Genomic DNA, 27,187 nt, shown 5'->3' with positions numbered 1-27,187 from the left:
TAACACCCCAGCTATGGATGGCCAAACTAAAGAATTTTTCCCAGTACAGATTCATTCACTTACACTTTTCTCTCTTTTGTTCCCATGCTCTAGTTACATGAACAATTGTATTCTTTTTGGTGTTAACAAAAGCGTATTATAGAATATTGCCTTAGTCCACATGATGCAGTCATTTGTTGTATTGTTATATAGACAAATGAATGGTCACCATTTTTCTGCAATGCGGATATTTCACTACATGAGAAAACTAAAAGTTGGCTTTCAGGATTTCTACAGGAAAACCTTGCAATTTGTATTGGATGCAAATAGTTCCCTAGACTGTTAATGCCTCTATACAGAATTCTTGCAAATATTCTGAAAAAAATCCATCTCTTCTAACTCTCCCTACCAGTCTCTCTTGCGTCAGGCACCACTAGAATATTATTGTCTTTATAATAAATTATGCAATTTCTTGAATTCCATAAAGTTGTATACAGATGCATTTCACATTGGCCTTCATGTCTGTGCCTTTGTGGTCCTTCTCAGAGATGAAAATTCAAGTTTAGCCAAAAAAATCCACATAACTATTTAATCAAATGATGTGAAAGAGTAAGCAAATGTATGAAAGGGTGTTCTAAAAGCCCTCTTACAATAGGATCATTCATTCTTAGTTTCCCAACAGAGCAGTGAATACTCTGGCTTGAGTTCCACCATTTCAGGGTCAAGAGCCACGTGTAGATGAAACTAGGGGCGTGTGTTCACGACACTTCAAAGCAGGCTAAATGCTTTTGTACCGCTTTAATGGTGTGGGTGTTTGCACGCCTCGGTGGCGTATTGGCATTATTTCCAGACGCTGTAGGAAATTTGGTGGTGTAATGCGCCTTAAATGACTTGGGGCGCAGCAAACTAAACCTCCTTTGAGGAGTTTTGATTTGTTGCCCCTACAGCCATGGAGCGAAGGGGCTCTCCAGGAAGCCCTGCAAACAGCTTGGCAGCAGCCCGGGAAAGCAAGCTCCATCCAAGAATATTGGTGAACCTTAACTCCCCCCCCCCGGAACCTGCCTGAGCATCGCAGCAGCCCGGTGCTTCCTTCTGTGGCTGCAGTGCCCCCTGGGACTGCCTGAGTCGGGTGCCTGCAGGCGGGTACCACTTGGGGTGAGCTGCTATGGAGGGAAGCCCCAGCCCCCCGCCCTGCCGCAGCCCAGTGACCACTCTGCCCACTGGCAGCTCGCCCTCCCCTCCCCACTGGAGAGGCAGGTAAGTCAGCATGGTGTGTGCACACATGGGGCTTTACTTCACCCTAAATTGAAGTGGTGGGTATAAAACCCACCTGAGGGTCTACACACACCCGAGGACCACCTGCTTATGTCACAGCTTGTATAGCAACGCTCTGTTGTATAATATCTGTTCATTTCATCAAGGAATGGTAACTAATCCCTAGTTTACTTTTAGTGAACTCATATTAGACCTTGATTCTTTCCTCTCGAAGGCACTGGGCATGTGTGCACATGTAATTATGGTGCATGAATAAACTGCGGAGCTTATTGCTCTGCAGTTTATCATTCCTGGGCACAATGTTTGAACATGTGCCCAGGAGCAATAAGCTCCATAGTTTATTCATGTACAGCATGTTAATCTGGGGCAGAGCAGCCCTGACTGGCAGGGAGCCCTGGGGGTTAGTCTGCCAGCCTGGAGCTGCTCCCCCTGGTTCAACGTGTGGCCCGGGGGAGGGGGCTGGCTGTGACACAAGAGTGCTTCAGTACAGGACTAGCTAGCAGGCAGTCCCTGCACTGAAGCACCCTCATGCCCCAGCCAGCCCCTCCAGAGTCTACATGGGTGCCGCTGTGGAGTTTTTTACTCTGAAGCAGATTACTACTTGTAAATATACAAGTACTATCCTGCTGTGGAGTAAATTACTTTACTCCAGCCTAACAGGGGTGCATGTGTAGATGCTGAGATGTTTAATGTGCAGCTAATGAGTCAATTGTGTGGTAAAAGTCTCATGCAGTTGTGCCCACTGTGGATTTTTTTTTCATTCTATTTTGTATACAGTTTTGTATTCCCTTTCTCATCTAGGTGTCATCTGTTGTTTCTGTATACTTCTTCTCTGTCCAGAAATTCTCCCAGCATGCTCAACAGCATGCAGGATGAATCAGCTCCTACCCAGATGTAGCTGCTGATGAGGTACCTTACATCAAAACAAACCTAATAAAAGAAGGAATTTCAGTGCTAGCTGTAAAGTCCATTGTTTCTGCCTACAAGCAAATTCCAAGATTTAGCATATTGCTATTGGCAGTCCTTGCAGCTAGCCATTCCAAGCTATTCCTGCCTGTTTACTTCCTTTCTTGTTCTGTTGACTGTCAAGCCCATACTTAATACATCTTTCATTTGGATTGTGTACAGAAAACAATAAACCAGCTCTGCACATAAAATGGAGATGTATTCAGGCTGTTGCCTAACTTTTTCCTCCTTTTTATGCTGTTTTCCATACCCACCATTTTCTCTCTGATGTTGGTCTCGTCTAAGAATGCCAGCTTATTTAACCCCTACTTGCACCAACAGCTGGGAATCCTCGTAGTGAAACAGGTGACAGGGAACTCATGTACAACAATATACCTACCTTTTAGTGTATCGATGTCATAGAAAGCAGCAGCAAATCTAGTGGAGCGATGCGATGCAGATCGGGAATCAAAATTGGCCAGGCTTTTGAGTTTTAGCCTGCATTTCCACAGCTTCCAGTCTTCTGAATGAGTGATTCGAAGCAGCTCTTCTAGACTGGCTGCTTTCCTGATCTGCTGTTCTGATCGTTCTAATGCTGACAGGGATGTCCTCTAAAATGAAGAAAGAAACATCAGAAGGGCAGCGTACTTGAAGTGTACATAGAATGTTATCTAGAGGAAACCCATAAAAAAGCACACTCCTCAGAACACCATGGCACACCTGGGGATGCACGTACAAGACTATGTGGGTGTCTCCCTATTTATCTGACTGTGCCAGAAACTCAGCTTCATTTCCAGTCTTTATGACCATGTGAACTGGAGAGAAGACAAGGAGAAAGTCAATTCATGTAGCTGTTCTCCTCCACAATGGTCAGAAAAGTTGGTTGGACAGAGGGAAGTCCACATTGTATGCTTTAAGACCTTGTTACCCTTGCTGATAAGGAGCTCCAGCAGACATGGTACCTTCCTGAGGGTCTCCAAAGCTTTCTGGAGACCCTGTTAGAGTCTTATAACCTACCGTGCCCAGTTTTGTAGTCTGATATCAGTGCTAAAATTAATAAAAACCACTCTTTGGGGACAGGGCAGGGAGTTGTTCTTGGACCCTATGTTGAAATGTAAGGTCCTTCTGATTCAGCCTGACATAAAACACAAAGTTATTTCTATTAATTCATCAGATTAGTGGATGCTCTGAATATGTAAATTAGTGGATTAGTGGATTATCTCTGAATTATGTAAATTGTTACCTCTGTAATGGGTGTATGTATTGAGCTGGGAGGGTTGTCTTGGTTATACTTTTTGTCGCATGATGAAGAGTTGCCCCCTATGGGCTGTTATCCCATGAATTCTCTTAAGTAAAACACCAGTCCTTATGAACAAGACAACACTAAGATGATCTCAGGTTGCCACTACATACGAGTTTGGTGATTTAGTAGAATGATTTTGTGATCTGAACTAGTACTAAGCCAATGCTCCACACAGCATGCTGAAGAAGGAGCAGTCTTTTGGATCAGATGTGAAACCATGGTACTGATCACATGTTATTCATTATTAAAACATCTGTGGTATTTATTTTGCAATAGTGCAGATGTTAGCCTGGATATTCTGGCCAAGTTCATTTTTCAGTAATTACCTTCAACTGACCTAAAATTCCCTGTGTAGTTCATTTGAAATAAGTTATTCACTCCTTCCCTAACCCCATATGCAATGTTGCTCTGTGCTCTGGCCAACTGTCATGTTTAACCATAGAGATAGCCATATTTCTCTAGTGAATGAAGTGATTTCCTATTAATTCATATTAAGTGAATCCTGGAAAGTGTTTTTCAAAGCTTCTAGGCAGAAAGTTTAATATAAATGTGAATCATTCTTACCTATCCTGAATTGCAATGAAGCTCTACAAAACACTCCCATTGAAAGATTTGCTGATGTAGGAAATCTGAAAGAAGACCTGAGCAAATGATTGGTAATGCATATTTAATTCCAAGAAATTGACTTATTTTTGATTCACAAATTGTCTAACTCTACCCAATAGATTCTAAGAGCATTGGACCAATTATAGAGCAGTTAAAGGATATGTAGCTTGTGTGTACTAAATCTAAATAGCATGGTAAATCCAACTAGACACAACTGCAATGCTTTTTATTATAGCAAGACATTCCAACTCAGTGAATGGTGTCTGGGACTTTAAATTCATATGGAAATTAAAGAGAACCGCTAAAATGAGGCTAGGACATTCTGCCAATTAGAAGGCATATCCCTGTACTTTGTATGAGGGTCACTGATTTGAGGTTTTTCTTTTTGTCTTTGTCAAACTGTATACCAAAGGATTTCCTAAAAATTGTTGCACCTACCAGAATGGCTTATGTCACAAAGATCAAAGAACATAGAAAAACACGACTATATCTTTCTGATCACTATGTATTTATGGCCTTTTCTATCTTAGAAGGTTGTACCACTTGGACTAAGGCCATATAGTTAAAGCCCCCAAGTGTGGATACCATTAAACAGCATAAGGTTATTTGATACCAACTTCATTATTCCCATGTAAGAAGGGAAATAAGCTATATCTGTAAAGAAGATCTTTGCTTCAGTACACCTGCAACTACATCATGTGTTTTTCTCAGGTAGAGCATAAGTTCAGAGAAATGGTAAGAACAAGATTGTCACTCTGGGTCTGGGCCAGAAAAACTCCACAAGATTATGTCAAATGTTAAGAGAAAAATGCCATAAAGGAATCAGGGAGCCAAAGATAAGGCTGTGCAGGAGCCTGAAGCAAAGTTAGGTAAACACCAGGACAGGAGCTGGAAGTATGGCTAGACCTTGGCAGTGCCACTCAAGGTCTGAGAAAGACCTATTGAGCCAGCAGTCAGCTTAACCTGTTCATGACTGGCTTTAAGAAATAAGTATGCTTCAACTGCTGCAGGATTTCTGTGGAGCATGGCCTAACCTCATTAGTTTATCCTGAGAAGATGGTTATAATCACAGATTCACATCAGATTCATATACTTCTGTGTGTTAGGAGTCCTTTCTAGTGCACCGGTGCTTCATAGTAGCTCTAGAGCCCATGAAACGAGAAGATCCCATGCATATCTGGTGGTGTCATAAGTCTAACTTAATGTCATATGCAGCCAGCATAAGCATCATGACCTGAGAAGCCTGAAACTTCATGATCCCCCTGATGGTATGAGAGTCCTTTGGAGAAATTGCCTGCTAACTTATCAGGTGATTACCAAAATATTTGTATCAGCAAAAAAAATAACACTCTTAATCTATTCTTCTGTAATGTTATACACAAACCTTCGTTTCCCATTACTGTTAGAGCTGCCCAAATATCTAGAGTTTTCTAGGTCTCTCCTCCCTTTTTCATTCACGATAATTTAGAAGTATGAGCCAGTAGTAATTAAGCAATCAATATTTGTTAGCTGAAATCTTTTTGTAGTTATCAGAAGAAAATGAAGCACAACCTCTGCCCTTATTAACTGAACCACGGTGAACCAAATTGGCTACATCCTTTGGAGTTAAATTATGCCAGATGAGGCAGCACCAACTCTATTCCCTGTTGGCTGGATCATGTAAGCTTGTAGTGCAGCTGCTGTCCCCTCCTTTCTTCTCTCTCAGTGTGAGAATTGAGCTAGCTGCATATCTGCACATTGATGGAAGAGTTCTGGTTTTTCTCATATATTTGATTCACTAGAGCATTGATGGGCCAACTTTTGTGGGAGGTGGGCCACAGATTAGCCCTGCATCCTCTCCAGGTGACACTCCGAGCTTCTGCTCTTGCTTGATCTACTGCTCTGCTTTCAGTTCCCTGATTTATGCTGTCTGCCTGATGACCTACTGAAATTTATGCTTTCTTCCCTATGCTCCCTGCCTGATTTATTTCTTTGCTTTCTGCTTCCTGCTCTATTTGCCATTATGCTGCCCGACCCCTCCCTGATCTGCCATGTGTCACACACAGAGGCTGCCTGTACCACTTAGGACACCTGTCCTGCAGGTTGGTCACTTCTGCTCTAGAGAGTGCCATTTTCTTCTCCCCTGCAATCCCCATCATGATCCATTCTCTCCTGAGGCATTTCGCTTCAAAGGCAACAGCATCTTGCAGGTATATAAACCTGAGCCTAGTCACAGTTTGTACCTGATGGATGGTACACAAAAGCTAAGGGAATCAGAATGATTTGAACGTTGCCTTCATGCCATTTTGACTTTCATAACCATTTCCACTCAATACTGACATACCTCTTCAGAGGCCCCATATAATCCCACAGCTCTCCTAGTTGACTGGGGTTCTTTCCCGACTGTCTTATATTCTGCAAAACACTCACACAGATAGATACTTTTGGCCACACAATTAAGCCCCTCCCAGTTTAGAAAAACTTTGAAGCAAATGCTTAACTTCAACAGCCTTAAATATTTCTTTTGACTTCATGCAAATTTCTCACATGTATTTCTTTAAATATGTGTGATTAACGCCTTGCCAGATCACAGACAGAGCGCTGAGCACCCTGTAGTCCATCACTTCTCTAGCTGAGGTGCAGATGGAACTAGTCCTTTCAAAGTCATCATACTAACAGCTAAATTTCAGTGCCAGGAACAAGACAGATTTCAATAACTGAGAGCCCTCCATTTCACAGGAAACAGCAAAAATGCACCAGTCAACACTGGAAATTGGTCAGGTTTTCTGAGATAGGATCTCTACACTGTCAGACTACTGGAATGAGAGTCAGAAAAGCTGGTATACTCATTACAGCATGCAGGACATCTTAATCTACTTTCAGGGATACTGTCATATTTTTTGTTTCATATTCCCCATAAGACCCCATGGCATGTAAAACAATAACAATAACGCACCCATCAGCAAGCCCTGCCTTGAAACAGCTCAGGGGAAAAAACCCTTTAAAAAGTGTTGAATTATGGAAAGCATCCTACAGAACTTACTATTTGCCTTATCCCTCCTGAATTGCAATCTGCATGGGTGGGGAGTTAAATTAAAATGTAATAGGAAGGGACCTTTCACAGCACAGTTAAAGAAGAGGGGGAGAGGTGTGAGGGTTCTTATCCTACATTAAAGCCACGGGAGGCCTGCCATTGTCTTCAACGAATGGGTGAAGCCCAAAAGGGGTAGCTCCTCTGTGCTTTGACAAAGGAAGGGAGTGGCATTTCCTCTGTTTTCTCTGCATAGTGGGCAGTGGTGACATGTACGGAGTGCACATGCACCCCTGAGAGCCCTGGTGCAGCCCCTTACAGCAGTATTCCCTGCGTAGGAGATGGGCAGGTGGGGGCATGTGGGAATGCTGGTGCTCCCCTGAGAGTGTCAGCCATGGAGTGGTGGTGCCAAGAGGAGTGCCACTGGCATTTCCAGGAGCATCCCTGGCCCTTCCAGGTGTGCCACTGACACTTCCGGGCAGCATTCCCTCTTACAGCCAGCTTAGAAAGAACACTACTTCTGGGTCGGTGCAACCAGCCATGGGGAGAACCCCCACCGGTCGCTGACTGGCCGGGGGGGGGGGGGGCAAGTGCCCCCCTGACTCAGGAGGCACCAGTCGCCCATCATAGCAGGCACTGCCAACTTTTCATTATCCAATCCCACCCCTTCTACATGCTTTCCATGTTACAGACATTCCTTCCTTTCAATATTCCATATCCTGCTCTGAGCCAAACAAACCCATTCGTGCCTTCCTTGGGCTGAATCTACCCTGAAACCATCTCCATTTTGCTCCTTCCATCAAACATTGCTCTGATCCTCACTTTCTTTTTTCTCTTTCTCTTTCATTCCTTCCACCAGAACTCTACCTTAGGAAGTAAATCTTGTGCAAGTCTCCCTGGACCCATCTGTGACTCAGTAGTTCATTCTTCAGTGGTTTGGTCAAGCAGGAAGATTATTGTGATGAGGGATATTTCACTCATATTCTCATTTTCCTTAAGCTTGATCCAAGAGCATGTGGAAACATCTGTTACTTCTTTTGTTGTTGAGAGAAGTAGTTGGCCATATTAATTTGAAGTTCGGCGAAAAGGGGGCAGAGTGGCACCTTGGAGTCTAACTGGTTCAGAGAGGCATAAACATTCATGGGTGACAGTATCTGAAGAATTAGGCTTTTGCCTATGAAAGCCTATACACCTCTATGAATCAGACTCTAAGATGCTCTGCCTTTTCTTTGTCGCTCTTACTGGTATTGTTATTTATCTGAATTATGGTCAGCACCAACTTGTAGACAAAGGCCCCATCATGCTAGGTATCATCCACACAGATAACAAATTACTGATCCATCTCCTAGAAAGCTCACAATTTACAGTACATTTTGAGAGTGCCATATCACACTGGCCAGGGCAGACTAATGCACGTAGTCCCAAAGTAAACAAAATCATTTTTCAAATAGTTTCATTGTGACTCTGACAAATGTGACATCTTTCAGATATCCAACCCACATCCTACCAATGACAAAGCACATATGCTGGGGACTGCAGTAGAAGGTTTTATTGCAAAATATCGGTAACAAATATCAAAGAAAATCAGTCACAAATTCTTATGTTTACATAACTCATTTGAAGCCCTTGGGTTTGCTGCTATTTTTAATATTATTTTTCTAACTATACGAATGAACACCATGCCAGGAGGTATTCATTATATTTGTACTTAAATCAAGTCATATGTTTTTCCATACCACTGACCTCCCATATTTTCCAAAGCTGTTCTTCTGTTAGAAGAAGAAAATCTGTTTTCCTGCACTTAGCTAAGAACAACCTTGTTGCCATCAGAAAATGATACCTCAGGTCAACTTTGTGATTCTTGGATAATTATAACTTGTGTGCTTCCAAAAGAAACCACAAAGGGCTATCTTCTCTCTAATGAGTTAGATGCCAGAAAAGCCCCTAAAGTAGTTAACATTGGAAAGGTGAAAAAAGGGATAGTGTCCTTGGGGGCCTTTCCCACTCACTCTCTAAACATAAAACCAGGTCCTCGGCTGATGTAAATCAGGCACTGAATTCAGTCACCAGCCGAGGATTTGGCTCAAATTGCATTCTCTCCCTTCTCTCTCTCCAAACTCAGCCCCTCCCTGAGATTTGTCATTATTGACAAACCAAATTAGAGGACATACATTCAAAATGTACCCCAAGTTTGACAACTCCTAAGGTTCCTGCCTTGGAATGAACATTCACCTTATTTTTTTCATATAGATATCTGCATTGGTGAGTTAGCAGAGCCCTCTTAATGGTTTCCCAGCAGTATCAGCCCCAGCTGATAGGGTGAAGCAGACTAATCATCTGTCAGCCTGTCACAAAATTGATCTTCACAAGGGCTGCCATAAAATTAATCTTCTTTTAAGAAAATGCATCAGTTGTGAAACGTATCTAATGGAGCATTACAGACCATATTTGATCGAAAATAAAGCTGTAGTGTAATTAATCTCATGATGGGCTGATTTGTACACTTCAATCTGTATTTAGTTCAAGAAAGGCCTCATAATATGCATACTGTGATTAAGTCACTTTCCTCACTTCCTACCCTCAGCATCTTCAGGCCACACTTAACATCAGTGGGCATCAAGCTAAACCTGTGGTATAAGTACTTTTATGACTTGGAATTCTTTCCTCAATCAGGGACATACATGCTATTTTTATGAGTGATATGTGAATAGCTATAAATGGCTTTGACATTAATGCTACATTTCCGAGTAAGAGTTATGTTAATACTTTGGGTTACCAACACTTTAAAATAAGTTTGAAAAATGTTCTTTTAAAATTTAACAGCTTACCATGGGTATTTGGACATTTTCAAATGGTACATTTGATACTTGAAGATGCAAAAGGAACAACAAGGATTTGCATATAAATTTCTTCCTCTGTATGTTGAGTGGCTGTAGTGTTAAATTCATGAGAAATCACATGGAAATAGCTGAGATGATATGGACGGGACTTTTTGTCATGAGTTACCAGCCTCATAGCTTCTACTGTTTCTTGAATGCTATTGTCAGAATTATGCCTTATTCAGACTTTAAAATAACTTCTGTATGATTCACCACAACACTGAATAGCTTATAACTTTGGTGCTGTTATTCTGGAAAATAATCTAATTTACTTCTCATATAAATGTCCACCCAGATTGTATAGGGCATCAGTTGCACTGAATTTAAGGACAACATCAGGAAGAAGGCAGACCTGGTGGTACCTTAGAGGTGAGCACAAAAACCTGCACAGAATGTGGAGCTTAGGTTCCAGTGGACACGTATTAGTGATGACTGGTGTGTGAGGCTCTGTGAAGCAACATGAAGTCATCTCATCAATATTTATCATTATTATTATTGCTATTAATACTGCTCCATCTAGGAGCCCTAGAACTAAAGTCCAGGATGCATGTGTAGACCAGAGAAAGTCCCTGCTCTGATGTTTGGAATCTAAGTCTAAAACACGAGGGAACGTGATGCAGCTAGTCAGAGGAGCAATACTGGTTGGCATGACAGGCAGTGGTGTTGGTACACCAGCAGCCTACAATTGTCAAGCTTTATTAAGGCATAATTTGCATGCAGTGCAGTGTCTCGCACATGTGGGATGTTACATAATGGATAGCAATGTCAGGACAGAAATCTTGAGCATCCTGAAATCATCAAGCTTGAAGGATTAAATTATAGACTTATTAACAACCACCTGTAATATCTTATAAAAATCCTGCAGGAGGGTTTAACCTTAGCATGTATATGACAAATTAGGCTCTGAGTAGAATTAGCTATTTGTCAACAATTCTTGCTGAGCAATAATTTTGACTCTGTATCAGATATGAACTCCTGACAGACAGATTTCCACTTCTAGTCCTACCTGTTGTGGAGTAGCTATAAAATTATTATTTGGCATCATTAATAACAGTAGTGCTCAAATCAGGTTCTTCGCTAATTATTAATGTTGTGATAGACAGAAACAAACAATTAGGTATTTTAGCTTTTTATTAATATTGTTCTGGGTTTTTTTAGTGCTTTCAGCTAAGTAGTGGGATGTGTCTGAAAGCTGATGGGATGGTTATACATTCTCTTTCCTTAAAGGACAATTATGACCTCTTTATAAGGACCCTTAGCATACCCTCATGAAACTATATTATACCTCATTCTAGTTTTGAAAGTGGTTATTATGCCTCAAATACCTTAGAAGCAAGTTTGGGGTATTCCTTTGCATTAGGACTATATCATTTGAAAGCCTGTATGTCCACCTAGTCTGTCATCATGCTTATAGGGGGAGACTGTTGCCTGATCCAGCATTGCGGCCTTAATAGGAAAAAAGCATTCTTTATTTATGTATTTATTAATTTTAAAAAATTCTATCTCCTTCTTTTGTAAAGATAGCTTTGAAAATGTAATGCTATTGTGCACAAATGGAGATGGCTAGGATTGAAAGGCATATATTGCTAGGCTTGAATTCTGCAGCAGGTTGGAAGTGACCTAAAGATATCTTCTTTAGGTCATAGATTTCATAGACATTAGGGCTGGAAGGGACCTCAGAAGATCATCAAGTCCAGCATTATACTCTGTTTCTCAGCTAAATTAGTCAATGAAGTTTGAAGTGCATTAAAGGATCTCCAGCTGGTCCTATATATAGTGATGTGAAAATTGTAAACAGAAACTGATTTCACTGGGTGGTTGGAAGTTTGGGCCAAAGTAACAGTTGCTTCAAAACCCACCCCAAAATGTTGGGGATGACTTTGCCTATTAAAGTTTTCAGCCCTCTCTGAAAGTAGCCATTCCTGCAATCACTTCAGCAGTTAAGGAAGAAGGAACTTCTGACATCTCCCATCAGTACCTGTATGTATGCATATGCATACGTGTTTTTTTCTGCAATTCCCTGCCGGCTACTTCAGAAATGTATGAAGAGGATACATGGCCACAGTGTTCTTATATGAATTCGGAGTGCTGCCACCCATGGCTGTCCTCATTAGTTTCTACCTATTCAGCTCTGTCCCAGTATCTGAAGAGTTGGTACAGGGAAGGACCAGCTTTCCCATGTATCAAGTTTTGAGGAGACTTTTTACAGTCAGTGGCAACATCCCTACCTCAATAAGTAAAGAGTATATATTTCCATAAATATATACCCTAACACCAGAAGAGACCTGCTATCCACTCATCAAATCACCCCACAGCCAGGAACTTCAGGACAACCTCTCCATCACAGCTGCTGAGAAAAAATGTGGAAGAACAACCTATCTGCTGCCACTACTGCAAGGAAGGTTATATATTGTGAAGACCTCAGCCAGAGAGTAGGAACAGAAGAACTGATTGATCAATCTACAAGGTGTAGCTTATGTAATTATTAGATTTTTTTTTTTAGTGGATTTTTTTGAGGAGAGTGAGGGGGGAAACGAGTAAAAGCAATAAAAGTAATAATTTTCAGATTTAGAGAGACCAGAATTTCTGTTTGGGGGTTACATCTTTTCTCACATATAACCCACCCTGGAATATAATACACACCTTGTTTTTGAAGGGCAAAATGAAGAAACAAGATTTTCCTTTTAGTAGGTAACTGAGTAGTAGCATCAGTGAGGGAGCAGAGTCTACTTATTTTGTTCTATTCCCTATGAGTCATGTGCAGATTTTACTTTAACTTTTTCCTCTAACTGGCAGAAATGGTTCTTATCATATTTCTCATATATAAAAGGCACTACAATTTCCAGCAGATGGTTTTTTGTTTTGTTTTGTTTTGTTTTGTTGGGGGTTGTTGCTTGAATGACAATATAGCATATTACTCTGGGAATGTCAACCATATATATCACCACTGGAACATTTTAACAAGTCCCCTGGTAAAATTTTGGCAGCATATCACTGGACCAATACCTAAAGATATCACCTTAATGCTCCAACTGTGTGATGTTTAGCATGGGGGAGAAGTTACTTCTTAACTTGCACAGACTACCACTTCCACTCTAGTGAAAGAGCTTTATTATCTTAATTATCTGAACAGTCTTAAAATGGTCACTGGTTTAGCTGACGGTGATGTGATTTTGTTGTTAGATTGTATTCGGGGATCTTAAAATCTAGCTTTTATACATTTGATTGGCCTGCTCAACTGAAATTACATCTTTTGTAATGCTATAGCAAATGCAAACTAGACTCCTTACATTTAGCAGCCTAAATATTGTCTAAGTTCAGAGAGACAAGGTAGTACATTTTGGTTCCCACCTCAAGACTTTGATTACTTTAACACAGCTTTACATTTCCCTGGGAGGTTTATTTAAGCAACCTCAGCAGAGATGACTGTCTAGGAGGAGCTTGTGTCTGGAGGTACAGTCAGAGACCATTAATTCTACCCCTGCTGGTTAATTGTTAGGAAATTTCTTATGCTTCAGTCCTTGTTAGAATACATTTTCAATGCTGAAAACATGCATGTAATACACACTAAGGGTGTGTGTAGACAAAATGATGTTTCCTGTTTACACCAATGCAACTACGTTTGTGTTTGCATGATCTGGGATTTCCTGCCCCTCTGAAAGTCCATTTAGCTCCTTAAACCAACACTACTTGGAGATGTGTTGTTTTGCGACGCACCCCAGTTATGCCACCCCAGCTATGGATTTATTTCCTCCAAACAGCCAGATTCCAAAAACTTCTAATTAATCCCCTTCACCATGAGGTGGCGCTGTGTTCAGGCCTTTAGCCAGTAGGTGGCTGTGTGTTTGGGGTTTTTTAACCTCCCTCACTCCTCACCTCCCCCTCCTCCCTCACAGCATGCAGTGGCAACAGGTAACCAGCCACAAAGCAGGTCTGCATATTATTATTTTTATTTTAACAAAAAGAAATGGGGGAAGAAAGCAATATTCCCCTCTTAATTTACTACTCCCTCTTAATTCTACTGGCCCCCCGGCCTCTTACCCCGCCGGTGTACCCTCCACCTGTGCCCCCACCCATGTAGCTCCCCCACTGCAGTGGGCATAGCTCTGGAAGACAGCTCCAGCAGCATTACTGTAGTGGTAAGTTTTTGCAAGTAGTTTGAAACTTTGAGTGGCTACATGACTTTCTTCAACGTTGCAAATCTTCCAAACTTCATCTCATTCCATTTCAGAACCATGACCATTAATCCAGGGTATGTGGCATCCCAGGACAGGTCAGTGGGACATATTGCCTAAATTATATTTAGGTAGTATGTCCCTCTGACCTTGGGAAGGGGAGGTGGGGAGGGCAGAAATCCATTTTTTCGACTGTGCTCCAAACTCCCCTCCTCTTCCTCTTTCCACCTCCCTGAAGAAAACTTTCATGGGCTGAACTCACCAGAGACAACCAGTAAAATTCAAAAATGAAGATTTGTAGAAGAGTGAAAAACACATATTGCAGATTTGCAGTTGTTATTTATTTTTTATATTTTGTATATATTTTATATTGTAAAGGTGCTGTGGAGGAAGTTTCCCCCTTTTATGTAATACTTTCTGTTATCCTGATTTATTTAAAATTTTTGTTAATTAATTATCATTTATTACTTATTAAATTCTTTTTTAATTATCTCTTTTTCTTTCTTTCTTCACAAAAGAAGAAAATGTACCACACCCCCCCTTTTTAATAAAGTGTTTTATTTTTGCTCTCTATATATGTCATGTGTTCTTTGATAAGCAGAATTGGTATGCATGGCCAATCCTGGGGTGGGTGGGGTGGTTTTCAGAGACCATGTCCACCTCAGCATGGGGATACTTTGCTTGAGGGGTTTTATGGAGTCATGGCCTTACTGGAAAGAGTTGTAAAAAGTTGCAGGGTGGACTGTCATCAGAGATAGGTCAAATGCATTTGGCATGAATAAACCCACAAGTTCAGAATAAGAAAGTAAAAACAACAGAAATTCACTTGATTTTGATGAAAAGCCATAAATCAGCCTAGGTTCATTATTTCTTTTTATGTCTGCTGCAGTAATGGCCTACTACTACTTTATCCAAAAGGTTGATTACAAATACCTCCCATATGGCTATTAGTAACTTTTGCACTGGGTAATTTTTACATTGAAAGGGGAACAGTGAATGTGCACCTGCAAAAATAAGTGAACAAGGGCTTAAGGAGTTATTTTTTTCACTCATTAAGGCAACACAACTTTGTCTTAACCATGCTTGCTTGCGAGGTTCATGAATGAGAATGATGCTCCCAGTAAACTTGTAAGGGTTTGGAGTCAGCAGCAGAAGCATTCCTGACAGTTCGAAGCTGGATCTATTGGTTTGGTTTGGTTTTCTTACAGAACTGCAGTGCCAGCCAAGGAAATACAAACCATATGTTACTCTGGAGGCTAATCAAGAATACTGCACTCCTACAGCAAAGATGAGATTAGCAAGTAGGGGCATGATGCAGCACTGCATTCCTGATCCAAGTAGTGTGTTGCATAGAAGGCACATCCAGATTCCTGAAGAGAGCATGTTGTGCATTTTTTCAGCAAAATAGAAAATAGAGTTTTGATGCAAGATTTGTCAAACCTGAACTGTTTCGTGGGAACCCTCCTTGCATGTAATGTCAAAGCACAGCTGGGGTTTTGGGGCAGACATGCCTCTAAGAGCACAGATTTCCAGGGTCTGTTGGTTGACCTGGGCCATAAAACCTACTTCCTGCCAGTGGTCAAAAGTCCTTTGGACTGCCTACTTGTACTGGGAGCTAGCTGGCCTGGGAAGCTAAGAAGCCCTAGTGTTTCCTGTCCTAACAGTCTGCCTGACAGACTGTCCTGGGGCATCTGAAGTTCCTGAATGAAATTTGCATTTTTAACAACCTAACAGAAACAATATAACTGACAAGAAGGTCAGCTAGACTCTGCTGCTTTTGGCATTTTAGGAAACAAATTTCCTGGAAATACCATATGTTGGCATTTCTGAATGTGTTTTTTTCCCTAGATTTCTGGTTCATTGCAAAAGTAAGTATTTCTGCAAATCCCCTGTATTTTCATGTGATGCTATAATATTTTCTGTTCAGGATAACATTAAACTTGATATGTTACAACATTTTGCTATCCTCATTAACAAAAAATTGCATGACAGGAAGAATTCGGTGCTAGTCTATAGCTGTGACAGGACATGCATGTCAGGAAGTATTGTAGCATATGTGTATATAATAATGTTTCCAGGGTGGTGACACTTTCTTTTGATAATTGTCCATCCGTTGAAAGGCACTGACATTTGGAAAACAACTGGGGAATGTCCCAAGAATGGAAGGGCAAGTTAGAGGACACAAATATGCAATATGTGTTGCAAATATTCTTTTAATACAATAAAGATTTCTTTGTTTGGCGGTTTTGCCAGAATATGGCTCTGACCTGTGGAGCTTTAATAAATGGCTTGGAACTGTAACTAGCCAATCAAAAGCAGGATTTCAAAATGTCACTTTATAATGCAAAGCTGCTGCCAATGCTGACTGAACTTATGTTACCCCAGTCACATGCACACACTTTCCTGGAATTATGATTTTTCTTAAGTAATACTTCCCTAGCAGTTCAATAAAGTATCCTAAGAAGAAGGCCTATGAGTCATGCTTTCAATAAAAATGGAAAATGTTCATGTATACATCTCTCATTACTGGCAGTGCCGTAAACAGGACAGCAGCATGATACAACTTTCTTGTGCTTGAATATGAGTCAAATTAAACATTCACATTGCATGCAAACAGTACCATTGTAGCCACTGGTGATTGACACCCAGAATGAAACCTAATATATTTCAAATCTGTAGCTATAAAGACAGATATGGCTTAAATAAAACACCATCTTCCATTTCTAAATCTCAATGTGATGTCTGTACGTACTGCGAACGGTATCCAGTCAACAGCCTTGTGACCTACTGTATACCTGATGCAGCTCTGCTTAGATCTCAAGGTCCCTAGATGGTGCTGTATCACTAGCTGTGAAAGGGAAGTCTAAAACTAGAGATCTTAATGTGAGGGCAGCAACATACACAAGTAAAGATGTATTTTCAGGAAACTCAATGCACTTAACATCAACAAACTAGTAGACCATGTTTGTTTGCTCTGCTACTGATTGACACAGAAAACCACTAAATATCTATGTTGTATAATTATCATGAAAGACTAAATTCAGCCTAGCCCTACAGAGATGCATGGTGCACCAGGAGGCACTGGTGGGTTGTGGGGGAGGTAGGTGGGAGCAGCAGAAAGAGCTTGCTTCTCTCATCACAGTCCAAGCAAGAGCTCGGCAAAAATGCAAACTTTGCATGTAGGGAACACATAGTACCCCTAAGGGGATGGTGAAAACAGAGCCGTATATACACAAGCCTGCAATGGGACTGGCATGGAGCCAGGGGAACAGAAGATGGTAGTAGCAGGTGTTCTTCCACTCCATGCCAGAGAGTCCTGGACAGTATTCTGCCTCCTTGCAGTGAATGCCCCCACCATGCCCCTGCCCAGAGAAGCAGGGAAACAACACTGCTAATTACTCTGGGCTAAAAAGCAGAAAGTATGGCTAGGTACAGATAGGCAACCAGTTTGAGGTAGAATTGATCTAAGTTCACAGTTTTCAGTAAGTGGTGCAGTTTAGATCAATAGCAAACAGAACACACATTTGCCCTCGGTGGCAAGGAGGCAGACCAGGTTCCACAATTTTTAAACTATTCTAGGTGTGCCAAACTTCTGTTCTGTTGTAAGTATAGACTGGTTTTGTGTGCCAGACCTCTGTTTTGTTATGGGTATAGATTGGTTCATAATCACTTATGCTAGTAAAAGTATAATGATCTGTACCTGGCCTATGTTTATTTTAAAACCCCCTTTAAATGGACAGCTTTAATATGTGCACTCGCTGGCCATTTCAAGAGGCTTTACAACATAAATGTAGGACCCGGGCACTTAGCGCAAGCTACACAAAACTGCAGTCAGTGAGGTGGAATCAAGCCACCAAGAAGCAACGCCTGCTGAGTTCCAAGTTTGTGGTTTATTTTTATTTCGCTGCGATCACAAACCATCAGAGTATTGATCCATGATGCTCTCCATGCATCTTCCAACCTGACCTAGGGCATCCTGCTGCTCACAACCTCCGTCAAGTTCCAGATGTGGGCTGCTAAATGCAAGATTGATGTCAAAGTTTAATTAGCTGCTGTCTTCATTTCAAACAACTGATTGATAGAATGCATTTCCCAAGTCCTGTCTCTGATTAGTCTAAACTGTGTGTCATATGCTGAGTGGTCTGCCATACATCCAGACAGTACGTTTCCTACTGAGGTTCTGCAAGCATGGGGTAGCAGGAGGGAGGAGTTTTTTCCGCTGTCTCTTATGAACAAGAATTGTACTCTCTGAGGTAACAGTATTACCAATTTCCTCTTCAGTGATAAAGAAAGGTAAAGGACTGATGCAATGAGGGATAGCAATAGAGCAAAATTCTTCTTTATTTTTGCTCTGTTGCCTCCAAACTGGTTATAAGGAAAAGCCAGGAACAAACTGGCTTTCAGCATAATGTGCTGGAGGGAAATGGTAAACATGACAGCCCAGGATCACTTTGCAGAAATATTGGGACCTTTTTTATAAACTTGTTGCTCATCATGGATATCAGTGATTTTAGTCACAGTAAATTGACATCAGCCTTAGTATACCAAAGGCAATAAGTATTTCTGAAAACCACTGCTTCACCTTTCTGCATTTCTAATTATTTGCTAACCATGAAAGAAAGCTGGCATATGGAAAACTGAAGCTATGCCTTAAAGAAGGAGGAAAATGATTTTCAGCAGCCTTTAAATTCCCCTTTGTGGTCACAGCATGGCCAACTTCAAAGTTTTGCATTTGACCTTCAAAAGAGAAAGCCAGACCTGATAGAAGATTTGCTGATCTCTCTCTTTTTTAATTGGGCAAAATCTTATGTAAAACATAAGATTAAAGATCAAAGGAGGGGCTGTGATGATACATCTTAGATTTGCAACATCTCATCAGCTGCAGATCAGTTCTGTCAGATGCTATATCTTTGAGCAGGTCAGCCTCAGAATTTAGTTGCCAACCAGCTTTGATTTCTTGCTCTTCAAAGCATAGGTATGGATGGTATATTGTATATTTGTTGTTGTATGTTTTTCTTAAAGACAATGCCACTGTAGTCAGGAAGTGACAGAGTATATAACTGGTTCTTAGAAAAGAAGATCAACCATAGAGTCCTTTTGCTTCTACAGGTAAGAAGGCACATTCCAGGCCTGTGCCCATAAGGAGACAATCAAGAGACAATCAGGGGAATGAACAGGCCATTTGCCTGCACCACTTCCACAATGACTAACAGAACAGGCTTGGTGGCTAGTGAGGAACTCACTTCAGGAGTGAAAAATACTAGCTGTGCTCTATAGGAAGTTTCTACCTCTGGCCAACCTAATATGAGAATCCCAAGCAGATGTGTATAAGCAAGTCTGTGGGAGTAAAGCGGGTTTCTAGAGGCTTAACTTTCAGGAAAGGCATTGGGCCAGGGAACAATCAGAGGTGCCTCCTTCCCACATGTAGTTGTTAAGCAAAGATGCAGACAGTTCTAGTACAAAAGTGTTCCTCAGATTTGTCAGGTCAGGTCTGTTAGAGAGAGGAAACTTGTGCAGAAGAGCTTGTAGTTTGTTAGTCTGACAATATGGGCTTCAGTTCTTCCTTTATCCCAATCTTCTCTTTGACCCTTTATTACTAAGATAGGGAGGTGGAAAGGGCAATGGATAATTGAGGCTTAAATCAATGGAGATGGAGAATCTCCACTTCAGTTAAAGAAAAAACTGGTACTTTGGGAAAATAGAACTAGCTGAGAGCCATTCCACTGGCTTTTATTGGCAGAGGGCAATTTGGTTATAATGAATAGAAAGAATAGCTTTTTGTCTTTAATTTTAAAATCCTGGAAAAAGTAGCTTAAATTTGTGAAGTTTGAGAAGAGAAAAAATGTGTGGGGGGAGAGAAAGGAACAGAGACAGTGGAAGTTTGTGGTTGTACCAAGAGAGGATTCCAAAAAAATAAGAGGCCAACAGGACAACATTTCACCAATGGAACATTTTAAAACGTTGCCTCCAAAAAGTTAATTCATAATCTTCAAAGTCGTCACATAGAAAAACTCCATTTCAGAGTTTTTGTGTCAGACTTGCAGACAGTGTCCAAAAATTACATGATGAAACGGAATTCCAAGTCTTCTTCAATACCTATCTTCACATAACTTCAGTTAGAGAGTCACAAATGACACCTGCATGGTCATATTGCCTATCATCAAGGTTGCCCAACATTTGTCCCATCCTAAGACACTGTTTTCAGTTGCTTATAATTTTACCAAACTTGAATCGCTTGGGCTGAAGTTTTTCATACTAGAGGTCTGCCTAAGGCTGATTTTTTCTTTCCTGTTGGAAAATTTCAGGCAAAATGGTCCAACAATTTCTAAGAATGAGGTTAAAGAAATATTTAATTCTTTTGTCTATGCTATAACAGTCTGGCAACATTTCCTTTGAGAAGGCCTAGCTTACCCAGGGTCAAGAGAAACATCTTGGAGTGCACTAGCTAAACTCTGGGGAGTCTGCCTGCACCAAGCATGGTCCAGTCCAGAAGTGAGAGTATCTATCCCTGTAATCGTGGCTCTGGGTGGCTGTGGGCCAGCCACCAGAACTAAAAACAAGGAGTATGTATTTTTTGTGCTGTATCCTACATGCCTGGGCTTAGACAATGTGAAAAGGGTAGCTGCCTGATTTGAAGGTGGACAAGAGCTGGACCTGAGCAAAAAAGAAGCTTGCTGAGGGAAGGAAGAAGTGAGGAGGGGGGTCACATTGGATGAGGAGCCAAGGTCTGGGCAAAAACTGAGACAGACTTGGCAAAGACACTAAAGCAAAGAGCTGAGTGAGCAGGGATGCAGAAAACTTGGAGGAGGAGCCCAGATAGGGAAGCTGAGTCTCTGAGTCAAGAGTAGATAAGGAACAGGGATAATGGAGTCAGCAAGTAGATGTTGAAAGGCATGGGGAATAAATTAGATGAGGAAAAAAATAAGTTACTGGACAGGTAAGGAATGACTGGAGGTGAAGAAAAGATTGGGAAGTATGGAAAAGAGACCAGGGCTGGCTGGGAAAGGACACTGAGAGAATGTGATGAATGCAGATAGTCAGAGGGGCAATACTCGTTGGCATGACAGGCAGTGGTGTTAGTATACCAGCAGCCTACAATTGATAAGCTTCATGAAGGCATTATTTGCATGCAGTGCAGTGTCTTGCACATGTCGGGTATTACATAATGGATAACATCATGAGAGAAATCTTGAGCATCTAGAAAGCATGAAGCTTGAAAGATTAAACTATAGACATTAACAACAACCTGCAGTATCTTATAAAAATCCTGCAGGAGGATTTAGCCTTACCAGGGGTATGAAGGAGACAGGGCTAGGGGAGTGGGACAGGATAAGAGGGGGCAGAGGGGAATGTGCAGAAGAGCCCGAGTCCATTACAGCATGTTCTCCTGAGCCTGGAATGGAGGCCAAGATCCCAGAACCTCACCACTCCTCCATTCTCAGCAAATATCTGTGAAACCTACCAGCGAAATATCTACTCCCACTTAGCACTTGTCCAAAACAACCTGCTGCTCTCAGCTCAATTAGCGGAAGACTCTGTGTATATATATGTGTGTGTGTGTATACATGGTGTGTGTGTGTGGTGGATCTGAATGAAGGCTCTTCTCAAGTGGGTGTCAGTGTGATGTCATTTGATGAAATATCTGTGGGGCAGGGGGAAAGGGGAGGAGCGGTATACAGTTAGCATGGTCAAAACCTAAGAACTTAAACACAAAGACAATAGAGGTGGTGCAATATGTAAATAATTACATATAGAAAACAATGCAAAAGAACATTATCAAGGCTACAAAATCAGGCAGTTTAAAGTCAGAAGATGTGGAAGTTAAGGTTGACCTTCGAACTGCAACCTTAATGTTCCTGAACAGCCTTTTTGTGTAATTATTTATGTATTACGCATGCCTCTATTCTGTAGCTCTTACTGTAGCAAAACTCTCATTGATTTAAAGATATTTAAAAAGATGATGGCATGAAAGGTTAGTACAATGTATGACTACATACTTCTTTGTGCTCTGCAGCTAAAGTAATATAACTGTGCCAAAAGCATAGCTAAGCATCCCAGCCAGAGGACAGTATTAACACAGATATGCTGTTTCCAATTCTGGAGCCAGCATGCACATAGATAGCTAGCTTGGGTATCTCTGCAAAGCAATGTTTTGCGCTGTACTTTTAGTTATATACTCAGCCATCTGGGTTAGCAGACCTGCCACTCAGATGCAGAAGAAATAACTAAGCAGCTGAAGAGCACTTTATAAGGGTGTCATAGCTAGATCTCTCACACTGTGATACTATATAACTCTATATCACCTTTCTATTCAGACCACAGCACAGGGTCATGACAAACCCACATATTCACTTCTCTGCTGCATAACGGAAAAGGTGATCTGACCCAAGAGGAGCAACCAGGCAAAAGAATCAAATACCCATGGAGGAGGTCATGATACCATCACTAATAACATTAAAATGAGTGAAATCAGATCATATTGGTAATGCCATAGAGAGGAGCTCCATGAACTTCAGATAATTAGACTAGATTGGACAGACACCCTTTCCCATGGCTTATGGCTGTGAGCCTATAGATTACATGAAACACTATAACATGTGCAAGCATTTTAAGACTTCAAAAACCCAAATGCCCAAATAACACAAATTCTTGCCATATTCAGGAAAATATTAATACATTTCAGGTGCTGATAACTTATCCAAAACTATTTCTCTCTACAAAGGAGAGCAACATTTCAAGTCAGAGCAAGTAGAGGATTTAACTTTTTTGTTTTAGCAAGCAGTGGTGACTTCATGGCAATACAGATTTTTTTTTAGACTGACTTATGCTACATCTTCAATTTAGTTCTGGATAGTAATTGGTATTTTATTATTATACTGCAGTAATACCCTATGGCCAGACTATGACTGTTTGACAGCTCATGCAAATGTCAACTGCTACAGCTGTACTAATGCTGAAAAAAGAGTGTCATCATAGAATGTATAATATACGGAACAAATAATAAGGGTGTCATAGCTATATAAACTATTGCATGCATGTTAGGAAAAGTGGACACTGTTGCAAAATTCAGCTGACATCATCAGTCAACTAATCTAACTAATGGATTACCAATATACTGAATGAAAGCTTCTGTGCTATAGCTGAAGACACGGTTATCATCATAGCCAGTCACATAGTGGTTTAAAATATAATTAGGAAGTGTTCTTTGATGCACACAAAATTATCTACATGTAGGAAACCAGTGAGACGTCACATGTTAAGGAAAAGAACAGGCTGACTCTAACAGACTTAATTTTTTCCAAGAACTGATTGCTCATGTTTGACATTAAAACACTGTACCACAAGCATGCAGACGGGTTAGTTGTTTGTCATTTTTGAGCACTCATTGTGCACTAATGTTAACTCATCATTCTTGTTGTGGATATCTGCATTTAAATGCACATTACTCAGTGTTACTTCTTGAAAAAAAGCTCAAAAGTGAGCATGTTTTATAGTCTAGCATGTGGTCATTCCTAGCAAAAAGAAGTGAAAACAAGTTTTAACTCATTTTGCTCCGTGAAAGAAAAAATAAGCACTTGCTAGCAATTCATGACCACATATTGGATCAAATATGATTTGGATATACTATAAACTAGAAATCTAATTATACAGGTTGTTTTCTAAATAATTTACTGTTTGCAGTATATTTATTTTCCCCAAAAGTCAGATCTAAAAATCCCACTTCCAAAGTGAAACTTCAGCTTGACTGTTGCTATATGAAACCCATTCAAAAGAAAGGTTAATTCCTAGCCTATATGTTTTACTACTGATTACTTCTTCATTTAAAAACCTGGATAAAACCTGGATAAAATTACTGAAAATATTTTTTTTGGCAAATCATTCATGACCAAGTGCTTCAGAAGAAAACTTTCAGTACTTTGTATTTAACTCTCTAAAAAATATACTACTAATAAAAAAACAGAAAGTTGGGGGGGTTTTAATTTACATTTTCTGTCATGCAAACTAGTTTAGATCTCACTTTTTATTTTGTAAAGCTTCTATTAAAGGACTTGTTCAAGGCAGACAATTTAAAAGTGACAAAAAGACAAAACTACAAATCAGTGACTCTGGGCTAAAATATTTAATATGGAATACTGATTCCTCCCTGGTTGCTATGTCAATGCAGTTGAACAGCAATAAAATAAAGCTTAAAAAAGCAAAAAGGTATAATTATGACAACACTTCAGACAATAAAATCCACGTGCTCTCATACAACATGTTCACTATATTAGCCAATTAAAGCCCACCTACCTTCACAGATCCATACTCATAATCAGATCCCTGAAGCAAATGCAGAAGAGATACCATAAAAATATTCACAGTTGCCCACGGTTTGTACATTGTGATGTTTAAGATCCACCAATTACTACGCAGTTGATATCGTACAGCTGGAGGAGTCTGTTTTGAAATGCATTTCTCTATTAATAGTTTTTTAACAAAGCTTCCAGATTTTCTGTTTTCAATCCAAACAACATTTGCAGGGGTGAAGTAAATAACTGTTGTATCATCCAACACAGTTATAATTTACCTAGCTAATATAATTCATAGAGTATTTTTAGATCAATTGAAATAAATTGTTAAAGGTTATTTTAATTATACCTATTCTTACAAGAAATCAGGTACAGGTTCCAGTTAATAAAGTTAATGTATCTTCTACCAGGACCCACAGAAGTATTGAAAATTCACTTATAGTCCAGAAAATTTAAAAATCTGCTTTATTTGTGCTCTGTGTTACAGCAGCCTGTTAAGATGGTAGTATAACGGCCAATGTTTTGAGCTACAGAGAGCTGTAATCCAACTCTGTATTAAAACTTTTTTCACAACCTTCATGGAAGCTTGCAGAAGCATGTGTCTTAAATCTGATACAGACTTTGGCAGAAACACAGTCAAATTTTGGCTCTAACCCCATTCTGTGTCTACCAATAGCATAGCAGTTTTAAACTAACTGATGCAATCTAGACTGCCATTATTTTAAAGAAGATTACCTGAAACATGAAACTTCAGCACACTTTCTTACACAGCACACATATTACAAAGCTAGTCCTTTAAAAAAAAAGGGGGGGACAACATACCCTCCTGTATATTTTTGTGACAAGGGATTTGCTGGATGGAGTTTCACAGAGAAAAGTAACTAAACGTATTTTAAAGAAACAGGCTTTTTAAAAATAAGTCTATGAAGATGCAGCTATAAAATGAGTAAATGTGTCTTTATTTTGAGCAGAGCAGAAAAATGCTTTTGCATGAAAACAAAAAACAGCTTTAATGCGTTTTTACATCTATGTATGTAAATATAGAGAGAGTACACCAAAATGCAGATTTAACACTCAGAAGCTTAATTACAGTTACAAAATTTGATATTGATGTATATCAAGTACATATTGCTGATCTGCTCTAGTAAAACTTCATTTAAGAGAGAAGTTTCAGTAAGTCAATCAGACTACTCCTTTTCATAAGGTTGGCATGATCATAGACTACTAATGTTAATATATAACTCAGTCATCCTCTTAACATTGAAGATCACTGGTTTCCAATCTTTGACTTCCATGTGTTAGCTCTCTCAAAGCCATTTTTTGCCTTGCTGTAATCATCAAAGGCTTGTATAATTTCTTCCTGAGTATTCATCACAAAGGGACCTAAAGACAGAATGCAATTTGAGTTCAATATTTTCAGCTGCAGGCTGTTATTTCACAGAGAAATATATGACTTCATATTATTTGTGTTACATTCTTTCCATTATATTATTTTTAATATATTTTATTTCTTTTGCCACCAGTTGTCTGAATGGGATACCCTCCTCCACTCCACCTTGGACTTGCCTCTGTGATTGGCGTCCCCCTTAGCAGTGGCAAGGGAGAGCAGGGAGCTAGCCTTTACAGGCAGGGTTTGCAGTCTTCCCATCTCTAACCATGCTTCCCCCATTCACCTCCCTGCACACTCTTGCAGAGGGATTCACAGAACTGTCAGATGTGGACTTTTATTTTGCACAAACAGTGCAGTTTTCCACTAAATTATATCAACATATTAACTCTTCATTTTAATTCTTATACTATTTAGTTGTTTAATATAGAGAGATTTTAACCTCAAATGCCTCATTTAATTTTTCTGTTCTCTTTCCAATACAGCTTCCCATCACAAGTGCAGAAGCTGTGATCCTCTTGGCTTTCCTATTCTCCCCACTAAAGATGTGGGCAGAATAGGAAAGCCTGTTTCAGTGCAGTGATTGTTCCCCTCGTCTCAAAAAATAAACCCCCCAATATTGCATTTCATATTGAGCTCAAACTATATATTTTTTTCAGATTATTTCAAAATATTTGGAAAATCCAATCCTCTCATTTTCCAGACATCCTCAATAAAATCACCAGGCTGGACTCACAAGGGGACTTGGGATCCATTTACAAAACCACCAAGATGGCATTTGAAAGATGGGTCCATGCCATAGGAGCCAGTGGTTAGGACCCTCCGTGTAGCTCATTTAAGATCCTTTCTGTACCTCAGATTAGAATGGTCTCCTGAGTTACATGAAAGCTACATTCATGTCTACTCTTGCCTCAGTTAGAGCTAGTATTTGAAGCCAAGTCTCCCATGACTCCTGGGCTAGGGAAACTTGGGTGTCATAATCTCATCTATGGCAATTATCCAGTGAATAAACGTAATCAATGAAGCCTAATCACTGTCTACTGAGTCAATCTCTCTAGTCCCATGACTATTTAAAGAGTATTGGGCACATGAACAAGTTACTGCAAGAAAAGCTACAGTAGGTCTGGCAGATGGTATTCCAAGGTAACTGCCTGTGTGCATGCCTCACCCTGCAAGGAATGCCAGGCAATTTACCCCTTAATGAGGGTAGAGTTAGCTACCTCACATGTGCCATAGGAAAAATTCACATTGTGGCTTACCTCACAACAGTTTTTTCTGTTGGCTCATACCCATGGTATTTATACAAAGTAGAACAGCAACAATGGCGGAGTAAGACAGA

The 27,187-nt window shown here is 40.3% G+C and overlaps 2 protein-coding genes across 3 annotated transcripts in view; both read right to left on the bottom strand.

The window, feature by feature from the left end:
• Positions 1-25,151, bottom strand: part of VEGFD (vascular endothelial growth factor D) — a 42,160-nt gene extending 17,009 nt beyond the window's left edge. The window contains exons 1-2 of the mRNA XM_090063237.1: positions 24,463-25,151; positions 2,600-2,810 (exon numbers count right to left, since the gene is read on the bottom strand). Of these exons, the coding sequence (XP_089919363.1) occupies positions 2,600-2,810; positions 24,463-24,552 (301 nt within the window). The 5' untranslated portion in view covers positions 24,553-25,151. The remainder of the gene's footprint in view (positions 1-2,599; positions 2,811-24,462) is intronic.
• A 181-nt stretch (positions 25,152-25,332) lies between these two features.
• Positions 25,333-27,187, bottom strand: part of PIR (pirin) — a 125,976-nt gene continuing 124,121 nt past the window's right edge. Inside the window, exon 10 of one of the 2 annotated variants that reach the window (XM_090063250.1) lies at positions 25,333-25,844. In XM_090063250.1, coding sequence (XP_089919376.1) covers positions 25,729-25,844 — 116 coding nt within the window. In that variant the 3' untranslated portion in view covers positions 25,333-25,728. The remainder of the gene's footprint in view (positions 25,845-27,187) is intronic. The other variant, XM_090063259.1, reaches the window with a different exon arrangement.

Source organism: Crocodylus siamensis, chromosome 1 (assembly GCF_052110815.1).
Source record: "Crocodylus siamensis isolate JL-2025a chromosome 1, ASM5211081v1, whole genome shotgun sequence".
Classification (NCBI taxonomy): Eukaryota; Metazoa; Chordata; order Crocodylia; family Crocodylidae; genus Crocodylus; species Crocodylus siamensis.
This window is presented reverse-complemented; position numbering and strand designations above follow the sequence as displayed.